The sequence below is a fragment of the Lathyrus oleraceus genome, chromosome 5 (genome assembly GCF_024323335.1).
Source record: "Lathyrus oleraceus cultivar Zhongwan6 chromosome 5, CAAS_Psat_ZW6_1.0, whole genome shotgun sequence".
Classification (NCBI taxonomy): domain Eukaryota; kingdom Viridiplantae; phylum Streptophyta; class Magnoliopsida; order Fabales; family Fabaceae; genus Lathyrus; species Lathyrus oleraceus.
Window position 1 is genome coordinate 404155042 of NC_066583.1, and position 23891 is coordinate 404178932.

Below are 23891 nucleotides of genomic sequence, written 5' to 3' on the forward strand. Positions count from 1 at the left end.
GAATGCTCTGATTCTCCTTCGTCCAAGGAGATACGTATGCATAGGATACGATATCCTAGCGAGCATGTGTCGTTTCCCCAGTCCGAACTACTTCGACTCTGATGTCTATGCCTGATAGACTAAGTAGGCCCAGGATGCGATATCCTGCCGAGTCAGTTTCAGTCAGTTTCTTTTGTCTCTTTCAGCCAGTGTGTGTGTGTGAGCAGTGTTTTAGCAACCATATTCCTTCCTTTTGTGCGTGGATCCCGTAGAGTACTACGGATGCGTAGGGGTGCTAATACCTTCCCTTCGCATAACCGACTCCCGAACCCATCCTCTTTGGTCGCGAGACCATGTTCTTTCCTAGGTTTACTTCGAGCGTTTCCTTTCCCTCTTTTGGGATAAATAACGCACGGTGGCGGCTCTGTTGTTTCTTTCTTTTCCCGCCGGTTTTTCGCGTGATGCGACACACTGGTGCTGCAGCCGGAATGGTCACTGCTGCAACATAAGGTTGTTGATGGTAATTCTGAAAGATATTCCTCCGGTTACCCCTGTTCTGACATACCAAAAATCAAGGCATTTGGACAATTTTAAGCATGGCAATCAAATTCCATAAGGCAAGGCAAGCACAAACAAGCTCAATTGAGACACAAAATGCTACATCAACTTAGCACAAGCCTAAAACAGAATTGACAAATGATAAAGACCTCAAACCAAAGCCACAATAAACTTCAGTGTGTCTAGAAACAATGTGCAAAATTTCACATCCATATGTTACACAACCAGCATTTCACAAATCATTGAAGTTCAACACTCTTCAAAAGTTCAAAAATGGTCAACCAGCAAGAAAAATATCAAACAAATCAGAAGTGATTCCAAAAATTCCACAAACATTCATGATCAATCCTAACATCCAGAAGAAGCAACATGCAAAAATCACATCAATTGGCATTTATTTGGCATGGCAAAGAAAATCATCAAATTGAGCAAGCAATGGTGTGACACACATTGTCACACCTACATTAACCAGATCATATCTCAACAACCATAAAGGCTAAAATTGCAAACTCAACACCAAAATGTCCAGCAAGATGTCTAGTTTAAGCACACCAAATTTCAAAGGCATTGGATTAAAACTCATCATTTCACAAAGCAAATGGCAAGCAAGGTCAAGAAAACACACATGTGAACAATCCCTAAGCCAAAACATTTTTCAACCGTGCACAATTTCTGGAAAAATAGCCAAAAAATACTAGACATGATGAGGAACAAGATACAAAAAACCACACATCATTTGGAGCAATATTTATTGAGTTATGAATTTTGGAAGTGAAGAAAAAATTAAAAAAACATGATGAAGCATATACATGAATGGCATGAAATATGAAATAATAGGCAAAGGCAATTTGGAAATGTGCATCAGCTGGGATTCGAAGTGAGGAAGGACTTGAAAGTGAGCGCGCTTCAGTGAAACGCACCGTTTCACTTAAGCGGAGGTGGCACCCTCAAGCGCTCGTAGCCAACCATTATGCCATGCCAGCAACACGTGGACCACTACATGCTTAATAACACAAAATCACATGCAAACAGGCGCTGGCAAGATCAAACACGTTCTGGAGAGCAAAACCCTAGCATTCATACATGTTCTTCATGTTCATCATCCTCAAGAACACATGTTCACAGAAATTAACAATAGACATATCATTGTGTTCCTCTCACATCATACATCAATAATCCAAGCTTAATTTAACCTAATTCCACATGTATCAAAAGATTCGAAGCCAAGAACATTCACATGTCAAACTTAGATCTAGCATCTCTTGCTCAATTCTTCATGAAAATTAATGAAACAAAGCTCAGCATACTCAGCATTGAAGGATCTACCACATGCACACAACAATTTCAAGAATTAAGGCACGCGATTTCTAACCTTGTTGAAGATGCAGAAGTGAAATCAATGAATTCAGGCCATGTAATGCTCAAACAGTTCCTCCTCAATGCTTATATGGATGAATGGATGAAGAATGATAGCTCAATCTTGCACGATCTAGCCAGAATTGGCAACTGCCATGGATGAGTTTGAACTTCAACAGCTTCGAATCTTGATGAAACTTGATGGATCTTGCTTCAATCTACCTCGACAATGCTTATGGATGATGAATCAATCAAAGAACATGCAAGGTTTTTGAAGGAAATTGATGAAAAGTGAGAGAAAAAGTTTGAAGAGATTTTTCAGATCTGGAAATTATGAAGTGTTAATCTCATTTTCTGTTATGATTTCACTTATATATGATCTGTTAATGATGCTCTTTATCCCAATTAAGCCAATGCAATTGGAATTAGTGGAAATGAATGTGTAATGCCAATTTTGCAAATTCACCCCTTATGCATGCATGCCAATGGAACAGTGCACGATTCTGGTTTGAAAATCCTTTCAAATGTTATTTTAGAGCCAAGGCAAGTGTTACAATGTAAAAACAATGCACCATTTTCAAATTGGAAATTTCCCTCCAAAATTCAAATGAAAATGCAAATATCTTTGTGATCAAAATGCATGGCTTATGATGCATGAATTGGATAGTGCATGTCAAGACATGAATGTACAAAAAAGAATCACTCCAATTGGCCTTATGGTTTGAAAGTTATGCATGCTTGAAGTTCAAATTAACTTGGCAATGATTGATCCATATCTTTTCAACCATACATGAGAAATTCATGTTCTTGGACTTTTTGAAAAGGTGAGAGCAAGATCCTCAACTTTCATTTTGGACAAAATTTCATTTGAAGCTTTCTTGATGATGTAATCTTGAGGAGAAAACCTTTCCATTTTTGGCAATTTCAAATTACAGGTCACTTACTATTTTTGGAAAGTTTTCCTCTGACCTCAAATTATTCATTGTTGATGTTTGAAATGTCAAATGAGACTTGTATGGACATGAATGAGGCCTCTCTAACCATCTCCCACCTTCAAATCCATGATTGAATTGACAATTGACTTTGGTTGACTTTCTAGGGTTTCAGATGAATTGCATCTTGACTGTTGAGCTTTGAGCCTCCAACCTTTGGCCAAACCATTTCAAAATGATCCCTAGGTCATATGAACTCATTGAACCAACCCTAGGGCTTTGCTTCAATAGGAAATTCACTTGCTTGCTTGCACAACTGGATCTCCTGACCAGTCTTGACTGATGACTTGCACTAGGCAAAGGACAATGCAATGCTATGCAGTGGACAATGCAATGCTATGCAGTGGACAATGCAATGCTAATGACCTAAACATGAAAATGTATGTACAAAATGGGAGGTGCAAATTTGAGGTGCTACAACAGGGTGTCGGCAAACAGCAATCAAAGGTAAAAAATCAACAAAGGAAAATGGAGCTTTCGACATCTTGAATGTTTGAAAGAAAAAAAACGAAAGAGAAAAGATTTTACCGGAGCCATACGACTTCGGCGATACCCCGACGAAGCATTTACCTTGAGTAAGTAATTTCGTTCTCCTTGTTAGCTTCTATTCTACCTTCCTTTGTTCTTCCTTTTTCTAACTATCTGTTCCTTTTCTTGTCCAATGGCTTCTTTCAACGGAAGTGTAATGCTCGCCTCAGCTGATTTTCAATATGAACTCTGTGCGTGTTCTCTTCTCACAAAATGAAAATCCTTTTGTTGTGCGTCCCTTCTCTCTCCTCTTATCTCGAAAGTATTCCCTATGTCCTTCTAACCGTTGGCTCCTCCTGAGTAATGGAGCGGGTCCGTATGGTAAATGTTTGTGAAATTCTTGTCCTCATTCCACCTTGTGGTCCCTCTCCTTCCTTTTCATCCCAAACCTTTACTATTGGTAACAAGTAGTTTCACCACTGTAAACTTGCTTGAACAAAATAGAATATGTGTTTCTTATGAAACCAAACTGATTTGGTGTGTTGTGTTGCTGACTTGAGCAGGACCCTTCTCTGATGCCCTATGGAAACACCACAACGCCGAGACAACATCTTTCTTAACACAGTCGCCAGTCAAATATACAGCACCCAAAAGGTAAAGAGCATCTGGATGCAACTGATCCACAGCTTTCTCCAAATAATAGAAAGCTTGTTGATCAAAATGGACATCACCATTCTCTACTCTTAAATGACAACCTAGTGCACAATAATCAATGACTTTATCAACCTCCATCAAAGCATTCCAGCCTTTGGCAATGAACTCCATGGCTTTCTTGTTCCTGCTATGCAATCCTCTCTATTGACTGAATTGGAGACGAGAAAAAGTGGAGGGCTTCGGAATGAACTTGGCCAATAATGCCCTAGGCAGCATCTTCTTAAAAACAATGTGATATCAATTGAGTTTTCCTCAATTGAAGAAAACTAGAACCATGTAGGAGATTACACGATATTTGGCAAAATGTGTTGACGGCAGCGCTAGTGATTGTTGCTGCTTAACGGAAAGAGAGTTTATTGAATGAAAACTAGATAGATTGGAGAAAGAGTATTGTAGCTTAGTGCTGCGGGTTTGGGTTTTGGCTTGTTTCACATGGCTTGCAATTACCGCTCCTTTAGTGAGCTTTTGTATGTAACTGTACTGTATCGCGTACATACCTGCGTCTCATTCTTCCATGGATTCATCGCCTTCTTGTTTCATTTAATATTATTATTGTTTTGTTTGTTTGTTTTTTGGCTAAAGAATATAGTAAATGAAAATGGCCATTAAATGGTTTATTGGATTAATTGTAATATGAAAATTGGGCAACTGGTTACTTGAATGGATAAAAAGAAAAATGGATAATGAATTTGGAATGAAACTTGGGTTTAAAAAAATGGATTTAAAATACGGATATTGAAATGGATGATTATGATTGAATGAATGAATGAAGTAATCGAAATATGAATGAGTATGTAGAAATCCTTGAATATGAATGGAAAATTTTCCAATGTAAATGAAGAAATATGAATGAAAATTCTGAATATATGAAATGTAGAACTTTGAATATGAAATGGTGAATATGAATGTGAATTAAGAAATATGAACATGTATGGAATTTCTTTGGATCATTAATGCACGGAACATGAATATGAAGGATGATCCAAACAAAAACGTTTTGCACTTGACGCCGAATTTCTTTGAAAGAAAGGGCGAACTAGTAATATGTCAATAAGGGATGAATAACCACCTGGGTGAATAATTGGGACAAAGGATGAATAACATTTTATGAGGGAGGTAAAAACATGGATTGAAACGAGACACAAGAACGAAAGTCACGAGGTTCCACCTGATTCTATCGAGTGGAAAGAGGTTCCAAATCTTGCTTGACTAAGGGAATTAATTACCTTATACCAAAACAAATGGCAAGGCCCAAAAGTTTATGGAATAACAGGTCTAAACAACGCAAGTTGGTGGGTTGCCTCATGACCAGATGAAATGGTCTTGAGGAGGAGCAATGCAAATGAATGATTGATTGGGAAAACTTTTAGGACCAAAATCGGGGTATGACAACTGTCAAAAGCTTTCTGGAAATCTTTGGTCCAATCACAAGACTGATCTTTCCGAATAAGCTTGAATAAAGGCGCATATGTGGCAGTCATATGTAAAATGAATCTTGAGATATAATTCAAGCGGCCGAGAAAACCTCTGACTTGCTTCTCAATTTTAGGCACAGGCGTCTCTTGTATTACCTTGACCTTGGTAGGATCAACTTCAATACCCTTCTCGCTGACAATAAAGCCCAACAACTTACCAAAACGAACACCAAATGTACACTTATTGGGATTCAGACGGAGCTTATACTTCCTCAAATTCTAGAATAGCTTCAACAAATGCTTAACATGTCCTTCTTTGTTACTAGATTTTGCAATCATATCATCAATGTAGACTTCGATCTCTTTATGCATCATATCATGAAAAAGAATGGTTATTGCTCTCTGGTAAGTTGCGCCAGCATTCTTTAAACCGAAAGGCATCACTCTATAACAGAATGTTCCCCAAGGTGTAATGAATGTGGTCTTCTCCATATCTTCTGGTGCCATCTTGGTATGATTATATCCGGAAAATCCATCCATAAACGAAAAGACTTTGAATTTCGATGTATTATCTACCAACATATCAATGTGTGGTAGAGGAAAATCATCTTTCGGACTAGCCTTGTTCAAATCTCTATAATTAACACACATACGGACTTTTCCATCCTTCTTCGGAACAGGAACAATATTGGCCACCCATTATGGATACTCAGTGGTAACAAGAAAACCAGCATCAATTTGTTTCTGCACTTCTTCTTTGATCCTCACTTCCATATTAGGATGAGTCATCCTCAACTTCTGCTTGACTGGCGGGCATTCTGGCTTCAACGGCAGTCTATGCTCCACAATCTCATAATCCAAGCCATGCATGTCTTGATAGGACCAAGCAAACACGTCTGAATACTCTCGAAGAAGATCAATCAACCCCTTCTTAGCTTCTGGACACAGTTGAGACCCAATCTTGACTTCCTTCACATCATCCTCGGAACCCGAGTTGACTAACTCAATCTGCTCTTCGAATGGATGAATGGCTTTTTCCTCGTGCTCAAGTAGACGAGACAATTCATCAGACACTTCTTCATCACTTTCTTCCACAACCTCAAACACAGAGAATTCAAAGTTTGGAGAAGGAGTAGGATCATTGTATTCAATGGGTTTAGAAACCAACCTGCATAATGATTTGATATTTTGATTTTAGATAAGTGAAATGTGACCAAATATTATGCAGATGGACAATTATTGTTTATTTATTTATGTTTTTTGTGATTACCATTTTCAGAAAAGAAAAAAGTAAAAATAAAAACATCATAGATGTGGATGAATAGAATTGCATTTTATTAATGATCAAATTAAAAGATGTCAAACAATGTTCACTTCTCCCTTAGGCATAGGAGAAATATTTTTTCTCAAAAAATAATAAAATCAATTACTTAGAGTGATGAACAATAACAGGAACATCGACAACGGTCCAATTGTTGCAAGCTTTTCCATGCGTCACAAAATTGGTGCAGTCTTCATCTTCATCTTCCTCAATCACTGCAGCTGAGTGTTGTTCGTTACCATGAATGAACCCTCCGCTACGGAAACTGGGTTGCACATCTTCAACTGACGACCCTTGTTGGAAACCCAAACCGGCTCGGCTCTTATTCTTGGCGACCTCTACCATCTGGTCCCACTGATCAGAATTACCGTCTTCAACAATATTTTGCGCGTCTTTAAAAGAGGACATGGGTGCCCCAACTTTCTTCTCCTCGGCAATAGATAGATCTTGGAACGGAGTTCCAATCTCATCCTTATCTTCAACATATGAGAAAGACGACAGATGGCTTACCAATAGTGCTTTCTATCCTCCCATGATGACGAGCTTACCATTCTTCACAAATTTCAACTTCTGATGCAGAGTTAACGTCACAGCTCCCGCCCCATGTATCCACGGCCTTCCCAACAAGCAGCTATAGGCCGGGTGGATATCCATTACCTGGAAAGTAATTTGGAAATCACTCGAACCTATTTTCACTAGAAGATCCACTTCTCCTATAATAGTTTTATGAGAACCATCAAAAGCTTTGATGATCACGCCACTGTATCTCATCGAAGCTCCTTGATATGATAATCTGGAAAGAGTTGATTTGGGGAGTACATTCAAAGAAGAGCCAATATCAACCAACACATCCTCCTTACAATTCATTGATATGTGCAATTCTAGATTGTGATTTCGGCCTTCCTTAGGAAGTTCTTCATCACAAAAACTCAAGTTGTTGCAGGAAGTAATGTTATCCATAATATGGCCAAATTGATCCACAGTCACATCATGTTCCACATAAGCTTGCTCCAATACCTTTTACAATGCTTCTCTATGTGCTTCAAAATTCATGAGCAGATACAGTACTGAAATTTTGGAAGGAGTTTGGAGTAGCTGTTCCACCATATTAAATTCACTCTTCTTAATCAAACGAAGCACCTCATCATCATTATTAGGCTTCAAACTGCTGGATTCACCAGGCTGACACTTTTGAGCACTAACCGGATTTGCTACAGGCACTTCAACCTTCTTACTAACATCTTCTATATCTTTTGGGAACACAGGCCCAAAAACACGACCACTGTGGGTCACCTATGTAACATCAGCAATACTCACAACAGAACTGGTCGTAGGCAATAAAACCTCTTGACCATTCTCCAACATAGTAGCGTTATACTGATACGGAACAGCTTTATCGGATGCATATGGGACCGGGCTTGCTAATTGTATTACCAACGGTGATACCGATCTGTTGATGATGTTACTGCTACTACTGTCAAACTGAATTACCACCCTCTTAGGGGTCTTGAACACGGGAACTATTACATTGACATCATCTATATCTCTTGATTGTGGAATCTGGATTACATTCTCATCCATCAACTTCTGGATATCTCTCTTGACAACTAAACACCCACGGGGGTTCACACTGCAGATCGTACAACTGTCGTGGTCATGCTCACAATCATTGATGGTGCACAGGGTCTTATAAATCTCAACCAAAGATCGACAAATATGTCACACATTAAATACTCGGAAACTTCCTGGACAGCCATCTACCATGTTGACAGAGGAATTACCATGAGCAGGCAATGGGTTAGCATTCACATTAGGCCCACGGTCCTCAAAGGACACCATCCCACTCTTCACGAGCTTTTGAACCTCATATTTCAGCGGATAGCAATTCTCAATATCATGGCCAGGAGCCCCTTGATGAAAGGCATAATGAAGCTCTGGCTTATACCACCATGGAAGTGGTTCTAGAATTTGTGGTAGATTTCATGGTTGAAAAAGGTTCTTGAGAACCAAAGATGGGTATAATTCGGCATCAGTCATAGGAATAGGGTCAAAAGAGACCTTCTTCCTCTTGAAATTCTGTTGTTGATTATTGTTGGTGTTGTTGTTGTTGTTGTTTGTTCTTTGTTGTGGCTATTGTTGACGTTGTTGTTGAATTGGTACTGATTGATTATTGGAAAATACTGGAATAACAGATGATACTTGATGATGGTGTTGACGGGGTTGTGGACTTCTTCTGACATGACGCCTCCTCTGCTTCCCAACTGATACTGCATTGGTCTCTCTTTCCTTCTTCTTAGCTAAACTTTTACCATACCTCTTCCTCGATGATACCTCTTCTTTAGACAACTGTCCCTCATGGACACCTTCTTCTAATCTCATCCCCATATTTACCATTTCGGTAAAGTCACTGGGGGAACTAGAAATCATTCGCTCGTAGTAAAACAAACTCAGGGTCTTGAGGAAGATCTTTGTCATCTCCTTTTCTTCCAATTGTGGGGTAATCTGAGCGGCTAGCTCTCTCCATCTTTGGGCATATTCTTTAAACGTCTCCTTGTCATTCTAAGACATCAACCTCAGTTGGTCCCTATCTGGCGCCATATCCACATTATATTTGTACTACTTTACGAAATCCTCACCCAAATCATTGAACGTGCGGACATTCGCGCTATCCAAACCCATAGCGGCACCAGTCAGACTATCTTGAAGGTAATGAATCAGTAACTGATCATTATCAGTTTGTGTCGACATTTTTCTGGCATACATGACAAGATGGCTGAGTGGGTGAGTGTTCCCCTTATACTTTTCAAAGTCAGGGACTTTGAACTTCATTGGGATCTTGACATTGGGAACCAAGCAAAGTACCATAACACTCTTACCAAACAAATCGTTTCCCCTCAAAGTCTTCAACTCCTTTTGCAACTCAAGGAATTGGTCTTTTATTTCGTCCATCTTCTCATAAACATCCGGACCCTCAGACGGCTCGGAATGGTAGATGGTGTCTTCAACACGAGGCAGCGTGTGAACAACTGGAGGTGGAACAAACATGAACGGGCTAGATGCTGGCATGGAAGCAAAACTAGGCGCAAAACCTTCGGGCACAAAGTTGGGTGGCATTCCCCACGGGAATCCGGCAGGCATGGCAGGAGCAAATTGAGTGGCAGGAACGGTTGAAGTAACAACCTCTGAAATGATAGTCCTCTGAGGAGGAGGAGTTGCAGGTGTTGGAGAAGGTTGACTTTGAGCAGCTAGAACTGACTCCATCATGGCAATCAAGTGGACGATCTCGTCCTTCAGTTCTCTGTTCTCTTGTTCCAAGTGTTCCATGATTTTCGGATGATTAGTGCGAGTATTGTATCGATGAGTCAGCTTGGCTGAAGCACAAAAGAATAACCAATAAGACACTTGGTGGAAGAAAACCTCATATTCAAATGATGCATGAAATGAAATGTTTTAATTGTTTTCATTTTCAAGGAACATACTATTTTATTTGCAAGTATATAATAATAATTATAAAAATTTGATTGACCATAAAAATCTCTTTTATTCATATAATTTGGAAGGATTGCACTGAGTACAATTTCAGAAACCAAAATACAAATACAAGAGAAAAGGAAACTAGTCATCCTAAGAATCCCCTAACAACAGTGTCAGATGATCTGGCTACAGGCGCGTACTCCCTTCGGATGCGTCGAATCTCGGACTCAAAAGAAGTCTTCATCTGAACCTTCTCGAGGACAAGCTGGTCTACAATCTTCTTCCAAGCAATGGAAAGTTGAGGCATACTGGAGGACGATGGACCCTCTGGCTCTCCCTGTCTCTTCAATGCTCGGTCTTCAAGAAGCTTAATAAGTGTATCTTTGTCCTTAGACTCAAGCTGCAACTCTTCATGCTTTCTACTCAAAGCATGGAATCGCTCTTCCCACATATCCTTCTCTTGCTTCATCTTGGTGAGTGCGTCTTCCAACTCCTCTACATCTTGGTTAGGGAGAGTTGATGGCTCAACCACAACCATAGACATAGGTCTCTCACAAGTATAAGTCATCTTCAACTTCAAAGCTCTATTCTTCATCCAAAGAGTGTAAGCCTCCAAAGCTACACAGTTTCGTGGACCAAGCTCAGATCTTCCTTTCCTATGCACATTATGCCAAGCATGCACAATCTTCTACTTCAAAAGTTGGGGATCTTTACCCTCTTGATAGAAAAGCCCATCTAACTGAGTGTTATTATATTTGTCTCTTAAGGGGAACCCAAGTTGACGACGAGCCAAAGCAGGGTTGTAGTTGATTCCTCCTTGTGTACCAATGAGAGACGCATTAGAGAATTCACCATAACAATCAATAATATCCAAGCTACTCAATGAATAATCACACCAAACTATATCATCATTTGTGAGAGACATAAGTCTCTAGGACCACCTTAGACATTCTTTGTTCTCCACAAAAGCAGGCGTCTGAGGCAAGTGCGAAATAAACCACTTGTACAGAAGAGGAACACAACATACAATAGTTCCACCACCTTTAGAATTCCTTATATGCAAAGAGAAATATGTATCAACCAACAAAGTAGGCACAGGATTTTCAATCAAGAAGATTCTAATGGCGTTAACATCAACAAACCCATGAATTTAGGGAACAAAGTCAACCCATAGATGAGAAATACAAAGATGGATTCAAAAGCATCCACACTATCGGCTTGAGCAAAGGCAGTAGTTTTCCCTATGAGAAACTCAGAAGTCAACCCAAAAATACCTCCTTTCTTTACCTAATGAGCCTCAACCCCATACTTCTTCAAATGAAGAGCTTCATCTATGATATGAGATTTAGGAATCTTCTCCCATCCACTAAAGGGCACCTTGCTAGAAACAGGTATTCCCAACAGATGGGCATACTCCTCTAACGTAGGCACAACCTGATAATCGGGAAAAGTGAAGCAACGGTGGAGAGGGTCATAAAACTGAACCAACACACTCAAGAGTCCTTCGACCATATCAGAAGATAACACGGATAAAAGCTTCCCATGACGTTGTTTGAAGTCCAAGGGATTTAATACAAAAGATGATAGCTTCCTTAGCTCTTTCAAATCCGAACATCTAAAATTGTACTTCTTAGTGTTCCTTCGTCCACAATCCATGGTCTGAAAATATTTGCAAATAAAACCTCAGTTCCTTGAAGTTATTTTTGGTGTGATGATAGTTATGATGCGCAGGAATGCATGAATGCAACAATCACAAGTAGGGGATCACACACAAGGCAAGAAAATAAAGGTCATGGGATGAATCAAGTCATTGTCAAGATCAATCATCCATTTTGGTGGATTATGGTTTTCACCTTATCAACACCCAAGTTCCATTGATATTGACAAGACTTAATTGGATCAACCAAGAATCAAGGGTTTGTTATGAGTCACGAGCATGGAGTCGGGTTAAGAACCATCCCAAAGGAGTGTACTAAGTATAAAAACCTGTAGATCATGTTCTAAAAAGTTCCCTGAGTCTTAATTCCATCTATCAGATATTACATGTTAGGATGACTGACTCATCAACCCATAATATTCTCAAGAGAAACTCGTTTGAGTGTAGTATCGCGTAACAACTGTTATCAAGTCTACACCTGAACAGTCTCTGCACTACATCCTAAATAGGCCAAGATGGGTTAAATGTTCTACGGTCCTCAGCTTCTCGGACCCCAAATCATAGAAAGTTATGCCTAACCACAAATAACTTGTGTGACATCAATAACTCCAAAAGGGTCTCCACTGAGTAGATGGGTATCAAGCCAACTTGTTAAGGATTACTCCACACAAGTCGAACATGAATATACCATCCTCCTATCTTAATTGCACTCAAGTTCGGGTTATAACTTATCTCACCACTCAGAGATCACCAAGCAAAACAAGAAGATTATATCACACAAATAAATATACAAACATCAAATATACAATTATATACACATAAAAAGTGGCTAAACCCACTGGAGACTACTCCCTAGCAGAGTCGCCATTTAATTTCTGTAACGGTAAATTCATGACCATTAAGCTATGGATAAGCTTAACGTCAATAAAACCAGAGTCGCCACCGCGCTTTTATTATTTCCAAGGGAAAAGGGAAAAGTATGAAGAAAACCCAAAGATAAGAAGTTTTTAAATCAAAACTAATAAAATGTCAGAGATTACAGGTAAGGGGGTTGGTTACACAAAGGGAAGGTGTTAGCACCCAAAGTGTCCTAGGTACTCCTAGGGAGCCCATTTTTGTGTGTACATGTGTTTTGGTATAAAATGATGTTTGCATTAAATAGAGTGTGGGGATGAGAAAATAATTCATTAATTATATTTTTGTGTTTGACAAGACCTTTAGACTTGTGCCTACGTACCAAGATAAAAATGAGGGATCAAAACCTCGTAGTTCGTGGTATCAATTTCATAGTGAGTGAATTGATTTTAACAAAAATTTAAGTTTGAAAGAGGCACAAAAGGCCTAAAAGAGTTTGAATGAGTGTTAGTTCTTTTTGCCTTTTTTGAAATTTTAAGTCAAGTATAGTTAGGTTCATTTACATATTTGATTAAGAAAAAGAGTTTTAAAATGCAATGGCATAAAGCCAAAGTTTCTAATTTGCAACAAAGTCTAAGTTTAGAAATCACAAGCAAAGAAGGTTTTGAAAAGGGGGAGAGATTTGAAATTTAAGAAATGGGGAGGAGATGAAGAGACTAAGCCTAAGCAAAAATTTAAAAGTTAAGAGTTGAAAAGATATGACCAATGCGATGTAATCCAATAGACAAGAATGTCATATATAGAAACCCACTTTTCCTTGGGACTTTTAGAAGAGCAAGGCATCAAATAAAGCTAGCCACATCCAAGCTTAGCAACTTTATAATCTTCTTCATAATATTCCCTATGTATCAGATGAAATAATCCTTTGAATGGCTCAGAATAAGTCATTAGTCACAGGTTTAGAATAATAATTTCATCAAGGCCATGTTGCAGGTGAACTCAAAAGGGATCTCAATACTTGTTTCAGATGAAAGTTCAATTCATAATGACTAGCTTCATAAAAGTTGGCATTGGCCAAGTCCTTTTTGCATAGGGAATGTTGCCTAATTCTTAGTCCAATGTCTCAGATTAAATCTAATAGTCCATACAAACATTTTTTAGGATTTTTGTTGTTATTATATACATTAAGGTCAAAAGACCACAAACACATACAAAATACAAAAACAAGTATATACAATCATAATATATGGCTCAAGTGAGCAAAGTGAAAATGGCATTAAAATAACCAAGTTAAATGATATGAATAATGGCAAATGATAAAGACTTGAATTTAAAATGCATAAAGGTAAATGGCTTGAAATTAAAAGTTAGTCAAATTTTAGTTGATTAGAAGTTAGTATTGCTTTTGTTTTTCAATGTTTAAGTCATTCTTTGGAGAACACTCAACCCTCTATTCACAAGCATTGATCCTTGAACCAAGACATCTTCCAAAGGAAGGAAAAAAGGCCAAGTTTCCATACAATACCATGAAAGGGGGAGACTTACAATCTCACTTACTAGAATGTTATGCTTTTAGGTCAAAATTTAGCGCTATGTTAAGCAATTGTAATTGGACTTATGTAGAAGTTACAACTATTTGAGGTCGGGCAATAGAAATTTTAGTGTTAATACATGTTAGAGATATGGTATTATGAACCATACTCCTAAAACATACCATACTTAAAAGAAAATGGCAAAAGGGTGGACCTAATCGCATCCATACTTATATTGGTTTATGAACCAATTAGCCTTAGGATATAGAGATATCATAGGTCAATGGAATGAATGGAAAGGGATTGAAGATGAAGAGGGAGGGGAAATGAAATAAACTCAAATTGGTCATGGGAGGACTTTTATCAAGTTAAAATCATTCATTCATTTTGGGAGATGAAATGTACATTTCATCAATCCCCTAAATCCAATGATTTTAATCCAACAAAGTTAAATCAACCTTGACCAAGTCCCAACAATAATAGTCAAATTCAACAAGTCAATAAAAATAGCTCAACACAATTTATTTACAATTAAACAATTAAAAATCAATTAAAAAATACATTAAATTAAAATATGGTTGACCAAAAAACATAAAACCTCTTCAAAACACCAAATAAATGGCCAAGAGATTTATCATAGGTCAAACAAGGTCAAAGGACCTGGTTTCATAATTTTTGGAAACATAAAAGTATTTTTAAACAATTAAAAATATGCATAAAAATAATTAAATCATGAAAAATATTAATATTGATATAAAAAATAATTTTATTTCAGAAAATGTAAGAGAAAAATATTTGAGAATTTTTGGTGAAAGTCCCATATTTTTTGGATCAATATTAAAATTAATACGAATTAATGAAAATAAGTCAATTAAAATAAAAATCAGAAATTACAAAAAAACGTGGACCATTTGATCTCCCTCATTAATTGAGGTGGCAGATCAAGTGGATCTGAGTGTGCGTCAACCATACTCCAAGTCAAATGTCCCACACGCGTGGTAATCACTTTGGATGCCTCAGATTAAAACAAAATAGAAAGATCATGTGGTTCAAAAGCGTGCGAACACACCGCCAGAGCCAGAGCTCCGGTCTTCTTCTCTGGTGGACCTCACTGGACTGGTCCACCTTCAACCATCACCAAAATAAAAAAGGAGGACATGAATTTAAAGTAAAGATGCTCAGGAGCTCGAATCTGGCCTCAATTTCAGCTAACTCCAAGTATATAGAAAGATACAGGGAGTTGAATTTTGAGGATCATGATCTGAGTTGCTTCGATTTGACCTCTAAGCAACTCAATCTTGTTGTCTACATTGGTAGGACTTCAGACAACCAAAAATCAACAAGAATAGTGGAGAATTGAGTGAGAATTGAAGAGATGAAAAATTCAGAAATTCACCTTCAATGCAAGTTCAGATTAGCACGATCTTGCTCTCAATTATGCTTGGCATTACTTCAGATGCTTGATGGAGTGGAAAAGGATCAAGTAAAGTGATGGACTCTTGGAGTTTCAATCTCAAAACAGTTGAGAGATTCAAACTCGATTTTCAAAGAAAATCACCAAGCTTATCCTTTGAATGTGAGGGTTTAAGGTTGCTGATTCAAAGCTTGTACACCAGGGAATATAATTCTGAGCATGAAGGGTCTCATTTATAGGCAATGCAATTGGTTTCACACCCTCCTTTCAAAATTCCAAAAATAGCAATTTACCTTTGCATGGATACATGGGCGTGTGATAGGCTCGTGTAATGATTCATTTAGGTCTAAAAATGAGTGTAAGCAATGCTGAAGTCATGTGGGAAGGCCATGCATTCGTGTATGGAAAGTGAAACTTCAAATCTTCCAAATGGTCCTTCAACTTTAAGCCATACGCAAGTCATTCATTATTTGTCCAAATGGGATGAATTTGGACTTTTTGGAAAGGTTAGACTAAGAGGAACAACTTTCTTGTTGAACACTTTTTCAATTGAAACTTAGATGATGATGAATTTTAAGGTGGAAGTTTGGAAAATCAAATATATCAAAAAAAAATCTAAGTACCAAGTCATATGTTCACTTCTTCCACCTTGGATAACTTTTTCTATGGGATTTAAATGAGAAAGGTTCCTTCATAAAAGTTGTACCTATTCCAAATCCCTTCAATTTGGTCACAAATTTGACCTCATTTGGATTTATCATGAAGGAGTTATGCATTTTAGAAGATGAGGAAAATCACTTGTTCAATGGTATTGGCCCAAATGTTTCCTCATATCACATGTATTTGCAAGTTGAATTTGCACTTCCTCCAAACATAAAAGTTTAATTAGACATCTTGAATTTGATTATACAACTTGAATGGTTTTCATCTCATAACAATTGAGCAAGTTATGGTCTTGGGAAGTTGACCTCTAAATTAGGGTTTAGACAAAATGACCTATAATCTTTCACCATAAAAAATGACTTTACAAGAAAAACTAGCTCTAGACCTCAACATGAAAGTTTTTTGGAATGTCATTTAGAGTAACTTTTCTCTTGGAATCGTTTTCTTATGACAAAAATTGTAGGAGATAGGGTCTAGGGAACCCTAGTTTTGATCAGTTGAATTCCTCTGGTCAACCACATAGACCAACTTGCTAGCTTGACATTCTCTTGACTTTTGGGACACATGGAGGATCATATATGCATAAGATGATGAAATGTGAAGTATACCTTGAAATATTTGATAAATTGGTGAAGAAACTTGTTGAAGAAGTCACATAAGATACCCAGATGAATTAGGGTTTCCAAGGCAAACCAACTCCGAATTCTTGATGATTTCTTGATCAAAATAACATGTGAAGATCATGGGGATTGATATATGATACTTAGAGCCATAGTAAACCAATTCTTGATTGAGCTCCTTGCAATGAGGGTCTTAAACCATAGATGTGAGCTTGGTAGAGCTTAGATGAGCATGTGCACTACCTACAAAAGAGTTAAACTATACAATGAAATATTTTGGTATTTTGGTTAGTAAACAAATAAAAATGAAGTATGATACAATCAAATGTGCTTGGTGATCTCTCCCAATGAATAAGGTGTAAGGAGGATGCCAAGGTGTGACCCCAATGCTAGTGCATATGATGAGAATAGCATGAGGGATCTTAGGGTCAAAATTGGGGTCTTACAGAAAGAAGTCTCCAAGGCATCTTCATCAGCCTCAATATAACAGAAAGAGGGGAGTTGACTAATGATAAAATATTCTTCACCTGAGACAATGACGAGCTTGTTGTCGACGACAAACTTCATTTTCTGAAGCAAAGTTGAAGTCACTGCCCCGACAGCATGTATCCACGGATGACCCAAAAGGTAGCTATAAGCGGGATTTATGTCCATGACTTGGAAATTGATGGGGAATACATGAGGTCCGATTTGGACTGGTAGCTCTACCTCCCCAATTACCGTCCTTCAAGAACCGTCAAATGCTTTTACCACAAGCGCACTAGGTTTCATCTCTGACCCTTCACTACGCCAAATAAGGGAAAAGAGGGCGCTTATTTTGGCCTATAACAGCGCTTTTAAGCGCCCTCTAATCTGGCGCTGGCATAGGTAAAGACAGCGCTTTGTTCTCCTGGAGAAAGCGCTGTCTAAAGTGGCCACATTATAGTGCGCTTTAAGAAAAAGCGCCCTCTGGAGTGGTCCATACAGGGACACCTTAGAGGGCGCTTTCTGGAAAAAGCGCCCTCTAAAGTTGTCAGTGTAAAGTGTTTAGAGGGCGCTTTCAGGAAAAAGCGCCCTCTAAAGTTGTCATTGTAAAGTGTTTAGAGGGCGCTTTCAGGAAAAAGCGCCCTCTAAAGTTGTCAATGTAAAGTGTTTAGAGGGCGCTTTCAGGAAAAAGCGCCCTCTAAAGTTGTCAATGTAAAGTGTTTAGAGGGCGCTTTCTGGACAAAGCGCTCTCTAAAGTGTTAGTTATTTTAAAAAAATTTGTTTGAAAAACAGTGGATATATATTTAATTGGTAACCTGTTCGCATGCTGCAAAAGTGTAAAATTCATATTGATTTCATCCTTTAATCCAATGTTATACACCATTAATCCATTGATATATACAACATGAATCCATTTATATACAACATTAATCCTCCATATATACAACATTAATATATGATTCTTTGATCAACAATATACAACAACATATTCTCAAAGTACTACAATTAAGAGAATAAAACATAGCAACCAACACCCAGTGACCACTGTATCCAAAAGCTGTCTAGTAGTTCTAACCAATACTAAACAAAAACGCCCATCCACCCATGGTGGCAAACATGTTTTGTATATCCAAAAGCTGTCTAGTAGTTCTATCGCACATCCATACAAAATAAGGCTCAACCAAAACAACAGATGGCAGCATAAGTAGTCCCCTGCAAAAAGAACACGTCCAAATGCAAATAACACAAAACTGTCAAAAGGCGATTGAGCAACAAATAGTAAACAATGGCATAAAGTTAAATGACATAACTAATATTACCTGAATTCCTGCATGGCTGTTAAGGTAAAAATCAAATTCCCTAGGGTGACAAATGCCGGTGTCTACCACGGTTCCTTTGACAATTTAGAACAACAAAATCAGCAAAAAGTGATAAATTCAAATGATAATATATATCAGCTGCGTTGAGAAATATATTGAAAAAACCTGGCATAATTTTTCCACTTCTATCGGTCTCTTTGGGGTTGACAGGAAAGAGACGGGTGTGATGTCTCTTTTGGACCACTACAAAAGTAACTTTAGGTAGATACCCATCCTCTATTGAGACACAAGCCTGATGAAAAAAAATTAAAAATTAAACGCAGAGAATTTAGTGGTGTATTTTATGAACGACAAAGTAACAAGAAATCAACTTTGAGAAGTCCTAAATTCTGCCTACAATACAGGGCTGCAAAGTTGATGCAACAAAAAACATATAACAATATATGGTAAGTACCTGTATCTCCGACCATATTTTTTCTTTGCCAACCTTCAAGTCCGGACTTCTCCAATTATCACATGTAATCGGAATATGTTGTCGAACAAGGAAACCAATGTAACTTGCCAACATTGAACCCTTATCTTTTGAAGATAGAATTGATATATGTTTAGATGGACATGTTCCATTGTCGTAGAGGGATACTTTCAAATATCCAGCATCATCATCTACGCGAATGAGGCTTGACGATAATAGAGCATCTCCATCTAAACAAATATCAATTGATACTTTCGAGCATCCCTTTCCCCTTGCACGAATGATTGACTTCATAATAGCCATTTTACCTGTAAAAAAGAAAACAATTAAAATCAGATGACAAATGTAAAAACAATTAAAATCATAAAAGTCATTTTACCTGTAATAAAGAAAACAATTAAAATCATTTGACCTGTACCTTTTTCACTAAGTTCTCTTTCTTTTCTTGGTTGGAATATGTTCTACATGTCTCTTAACAACACGAACTAATTAGAATAAACAAAAAACAATTTCAGAAGAGTTCAAACACATTCGGACCTAGGTTTCTAATGATACTGGTGTTGACACAAAATCAGATATTCATAGGTCGTATAACCCTAACTACTGGGAAATGTAGTCCCATTGCATGCGCTATCATGGTCACTAAAAACCAACCGTCAATTTCCTAATAAACCCAAACAAACGTAGGGCTTGAAATTTAACGCATGCGCTATCAAATTTAAAATGACTATGAATATTGAAACTTTACAGGTTGAAACAAACGTAGCATAGACAACAATAACATAAAACTGAAATGGGGCAAAGCTAAAACAAAGCAAGAAATAGGGCAAAGCTAAAACGAAACAAACGTACCTTTGGTGCCAGAAGGAGAAAACGTCGTAGATCTAACAGAGGTGGAAGGAGAACGCCTTAGAACCCTAGCGTGAAAAAGAACAAAAATAACAGAGAGTGAAATAACAAAACGCGCAGTATGTTATAATTTTAATGTTTACTAAAGGGGACCTTAGAGGGCGCTTGTGGAAAAAAAGCGCCCTCTAAGGTGCGCTGTCTATTGCTCCTTATTTTTTCGCTTCACTTTAGACAGCGCTTTTGTAATAAAGCGCCCTCTAAAGTGCGCTGTTGTACATGGACTTAGAGAGCGCTTTCTTAGAAGCGCCCTCTAAGGGTATCCTTAGAGGGCGCTTTCATAAACGCGCCCTCTATTGTTGTCCCTCCATTTCCTCATTATTTTTTCGCTTCACTTTAGAGGGCGCTTTTGTAATAAAGCGCCGTCTAAAGTGCGCTGTTGTACATGGACTTAGAGAGCGCTTTCTTAGAAGCGCCCTCTAAGGGTATCCTTAGAGGGCGCTTTCATAAACGCGCCCTCTATTGGTGTCCCTCCATTTCCTCATTATTTTTTTGCTTCACTTTAGAGGGCGCTTTGTTACAAAAGCGCCCTCTAAAGTGCGCTGTCTATTCCTCCTTATTTTTCTCTTCACTTTAGAGTGCGCTTCTTTAAGAAAGCGCCCTCTAAGGTGCGCTGTCTATTCTAGTTTTTGGCGTAGTGCTTGGTAAGATAATTTAGCAAGTGCCCTTTTTGGTTTGACGTTGAGGGATGATCCCGTGTCAACTAAGACCCTAGCCAGAGCATCTTCTTGGCACTTTATGGATAGATGTAAGGCACGGTTGTGATTATGTCCTTCCTTGGGTAGCTCCTCATTGCTGAAACTTAGAGTGTTGCAAGTTGTGATATTGGCTACCACCCGATCGAATTGGCCAACCGTTATATTATGAGTAACATGAGCTTGAGTAAGAACCTTTAGTAGGGCCTCCCTATGAGCTTGGGAGTTCATAGGCAAGGATAGGATAGATATTTTTGACGGTGTTTTATGTAGCTGATCGACTATCTTGTAGTCGCTTTTCTTTATCATTTTCAGAAATTCAATCACTTCATCTGATTGCATCGCTGACTGTACCCCTCCATATTATGTGGCAAGAACTGCAATTGTAGCTTCCTTTGTCAGTTCTTGAGGGATTATATTGAAATATGGATTATAAATCCGACCACTGCGGGTCATTCTGCTCGTCCCTGCGATGTTCGTGATATTGGTGTCAACATTCTCCAAGCTTTTCTCACCTTCAACATATTTGGGTTCTTCATCTACCATTTCATCCACCATAGTTATGTCATATTTCCAAGGCACGAACTTGGTGCTTTCGAAGGGAAAGGGGGTAGACATACAAACTACCACGGGTGATGGATGAACAACATCTTTTCTTTGATAAGTTATCTCAACTGGTTCTGGTAGATTGAAAAATGGTTCAATTACTGAAACTTCCTCATTTGTTGCAGGACCACAAACTTGTAAAACACCTTGATCTATCAAGTTTTGAATATCAGCTCGTACCAATTTACAGTCTCTTGGACAAATGACACATTCTTCACAGTTGTCGTGACAGGTATCAATCAAACTAACTCCCACCAATCTTGCATGGAGTGCTAGCAAAGGAGTTTTATCATCTTCAACATTTTTTATTATATAAACACCATATACATCCTCAATGGCCTTAACATCACCATGCATCGGCAGAGGGTTACTTTTTACGTTGGGTCTAACATCTCGGAATGAAAGGATCTTCTTCTTAACCAACTCTCGCGCAATATGCTTCAAAGCATAACATCCCTCTAAATCATGCCCAGAGGCACCCTCATGGAAAGGACAATGGGCATCTTGATTGTACCATAGAGGTAAAGGATTTGGTGGAGGACCCAAAGGTCTGTGAGTCACCAACCCTTTTTGCAGCAATGATGGCTATAACTCAGTGTACATCATAGGGATTGAAGCGAAAGGAGGTCTACCTCTTTGTACCCTATTTTGATTTGGAAGATTTTGTGGACGTGGAGCTTGTGCCCTTGGATGTTGATAAACGGGTGTCGTAGGTTCTTACTGGTATACTGGTGCTTGTTGAATAGGTTGATAGACAGGAGCTTGTGATTGGTTGAAAGCCGATGTGACTGCTGCAACATACGATTGTTGAATATACTTCACTAGGTAAGTTGGTTGTTACTGAGAAAATTGTTGTTGTTGCTTCTTCCATGAGTGACTCCTTCTTTGAATGGTTGGCACTGTGTTTGTTTCACCCTCTTTCTTTCTTTGAAAACCTCCGGAAAACTTTTTGACATTGTTACGGAATGTTTCAGTGGTGGTTATCATCTTTCCATTCTTCAATACAAGCTCGGCTTTTATGCCCACGACAACCAAGTCAGATAAACTTGTTGATACACTACTCACCATCCTTTCATAGAACATAGGTTTTACTGTATCCATGAACCAATCTGCTAACTCCTTCTCAACAAAGGGTGGTTTGACTTGCGAGACCACTTCCTTCCATCATTTTGCATATTCCTTAAATGACTCGTTATGTTTCTGGAACATGCTGAGCAATTGCCTTCTATCTGGGGCCATATCCATATTATACTTATAATGTTGGATGAAAGCATCAGATAGGTCTTGGAAACAGTGAATTCTGCTTTGACCCAGGCTTGAGTACCACTTAGATGGAGCACCCCTCAAGCTGTCTTGGAAGAAATGTATCATAAGTTTATCGTTCTCAACGTACGCATCCATTTTCTGATAGTACATAATAAGGTGACTTTTAGGACATGAGTGGCCCTCATACCTATCGAAATTCGGAGTCTTAAATTTTGCGAGAATCACAAGACCAGACACGAAGCACATATCTCTAGCAGCAGTACCAAACACTTGGTCACCTTTCATAGCCCTTAACCTTTTCTTAACAATCTGGAAATTCTCTTTCAATCCTCTTATGTCTTCATGCCTTTCATCGTCTTCGTCAGAAAAATTTAGAGCATGTTGTTGATCTTCAAAATAAGGTTGCAAATATGCATGGACAAGGGGTGGTGGAAATGTGTGGACCACAGAATGAGCTTCATTGATAGTTGGTAGAGGAACCGTCTGCTGGGTGGATTTTACAACGCCAGGGGCGCCTTCAACTGGAGGTGTGAAGCCGGGAGGTAAACTGAAGACTGGCCAAGTAGTAGGCATTGCCCATGCAGGTTGGGGTTCAATCGTGGGACCGATGATTTCTGAAACGACTGTCGTTTGGGTGTCTAATTTGGCCTTAATGACTTGTAGTATCTCCATGACTTGACCCATGTTTCCTCATAAGTCCTCAAGTTTTGAGCTTACTCTCTCCAATTCTTGTTCTTGATCTTCCATTCTTTGACGAGCGTTGGCTCTGGTGTTGTAGTGGTGTTGGGGACTCGGTGTGGAACTGGAAGAAGACACAAAAATGAGTTTTTTTGTTTGAAGAATGACATGGATGCATATATGGGTGCATTTTGTGCAAAGCTCTTAGTTATCTTTGTTATTTATTCCAGCAATGTTAGAACATATTGAATAAGAATAAAAGCATAATAATTGAGACCCAAAATGACAACTTCCATTAATTTAAAAATCAAATTCGAATACAAAATGATTTAACTTCAAGTACAAATGATTCAAATTCAAATACAAAAGATTCAAACACAGGAAATTCAAATTCAAGTACAAGTAAACTTAAGCTCCATCTCATCCCTTTTGATCGTAGCAAGACCTGTGATGAGCTCCTTCACCA

The 23891-nt window shown here is 38.4% G+C and overlaps 1 protein-coding gene across 1 annotated transcript; it reads right to left on the minus strand.

The window, feature by feature from the left end:
* Positions 1 to 22645: 22645 nt before the first annotated feature.
* Positions 22646 to 23431, minus strand: LOC127081057 (uncharacterized). Its single transcript, XM_051021344.1, has one exon. The coding sequence runs from the start codon at positions 23429 to 23431 to the stop codon at positions 22646 to 22648; it is 786 nt and encodes a 261-aa protein (XP_050877301.1).
* Positions 23432 to 23891: the final 460 nt, after the last annotated feature.

What these genes read in the sequence shown, in the direction of transcription:
- LOC127081057 (XM_051021344.1), bottom strand. Translation starts at nt 23,431, where the DNA reads ATGGGTCAAGTCATGGAGATACTACAAGTCATTAAGGCCAAATTAGAC.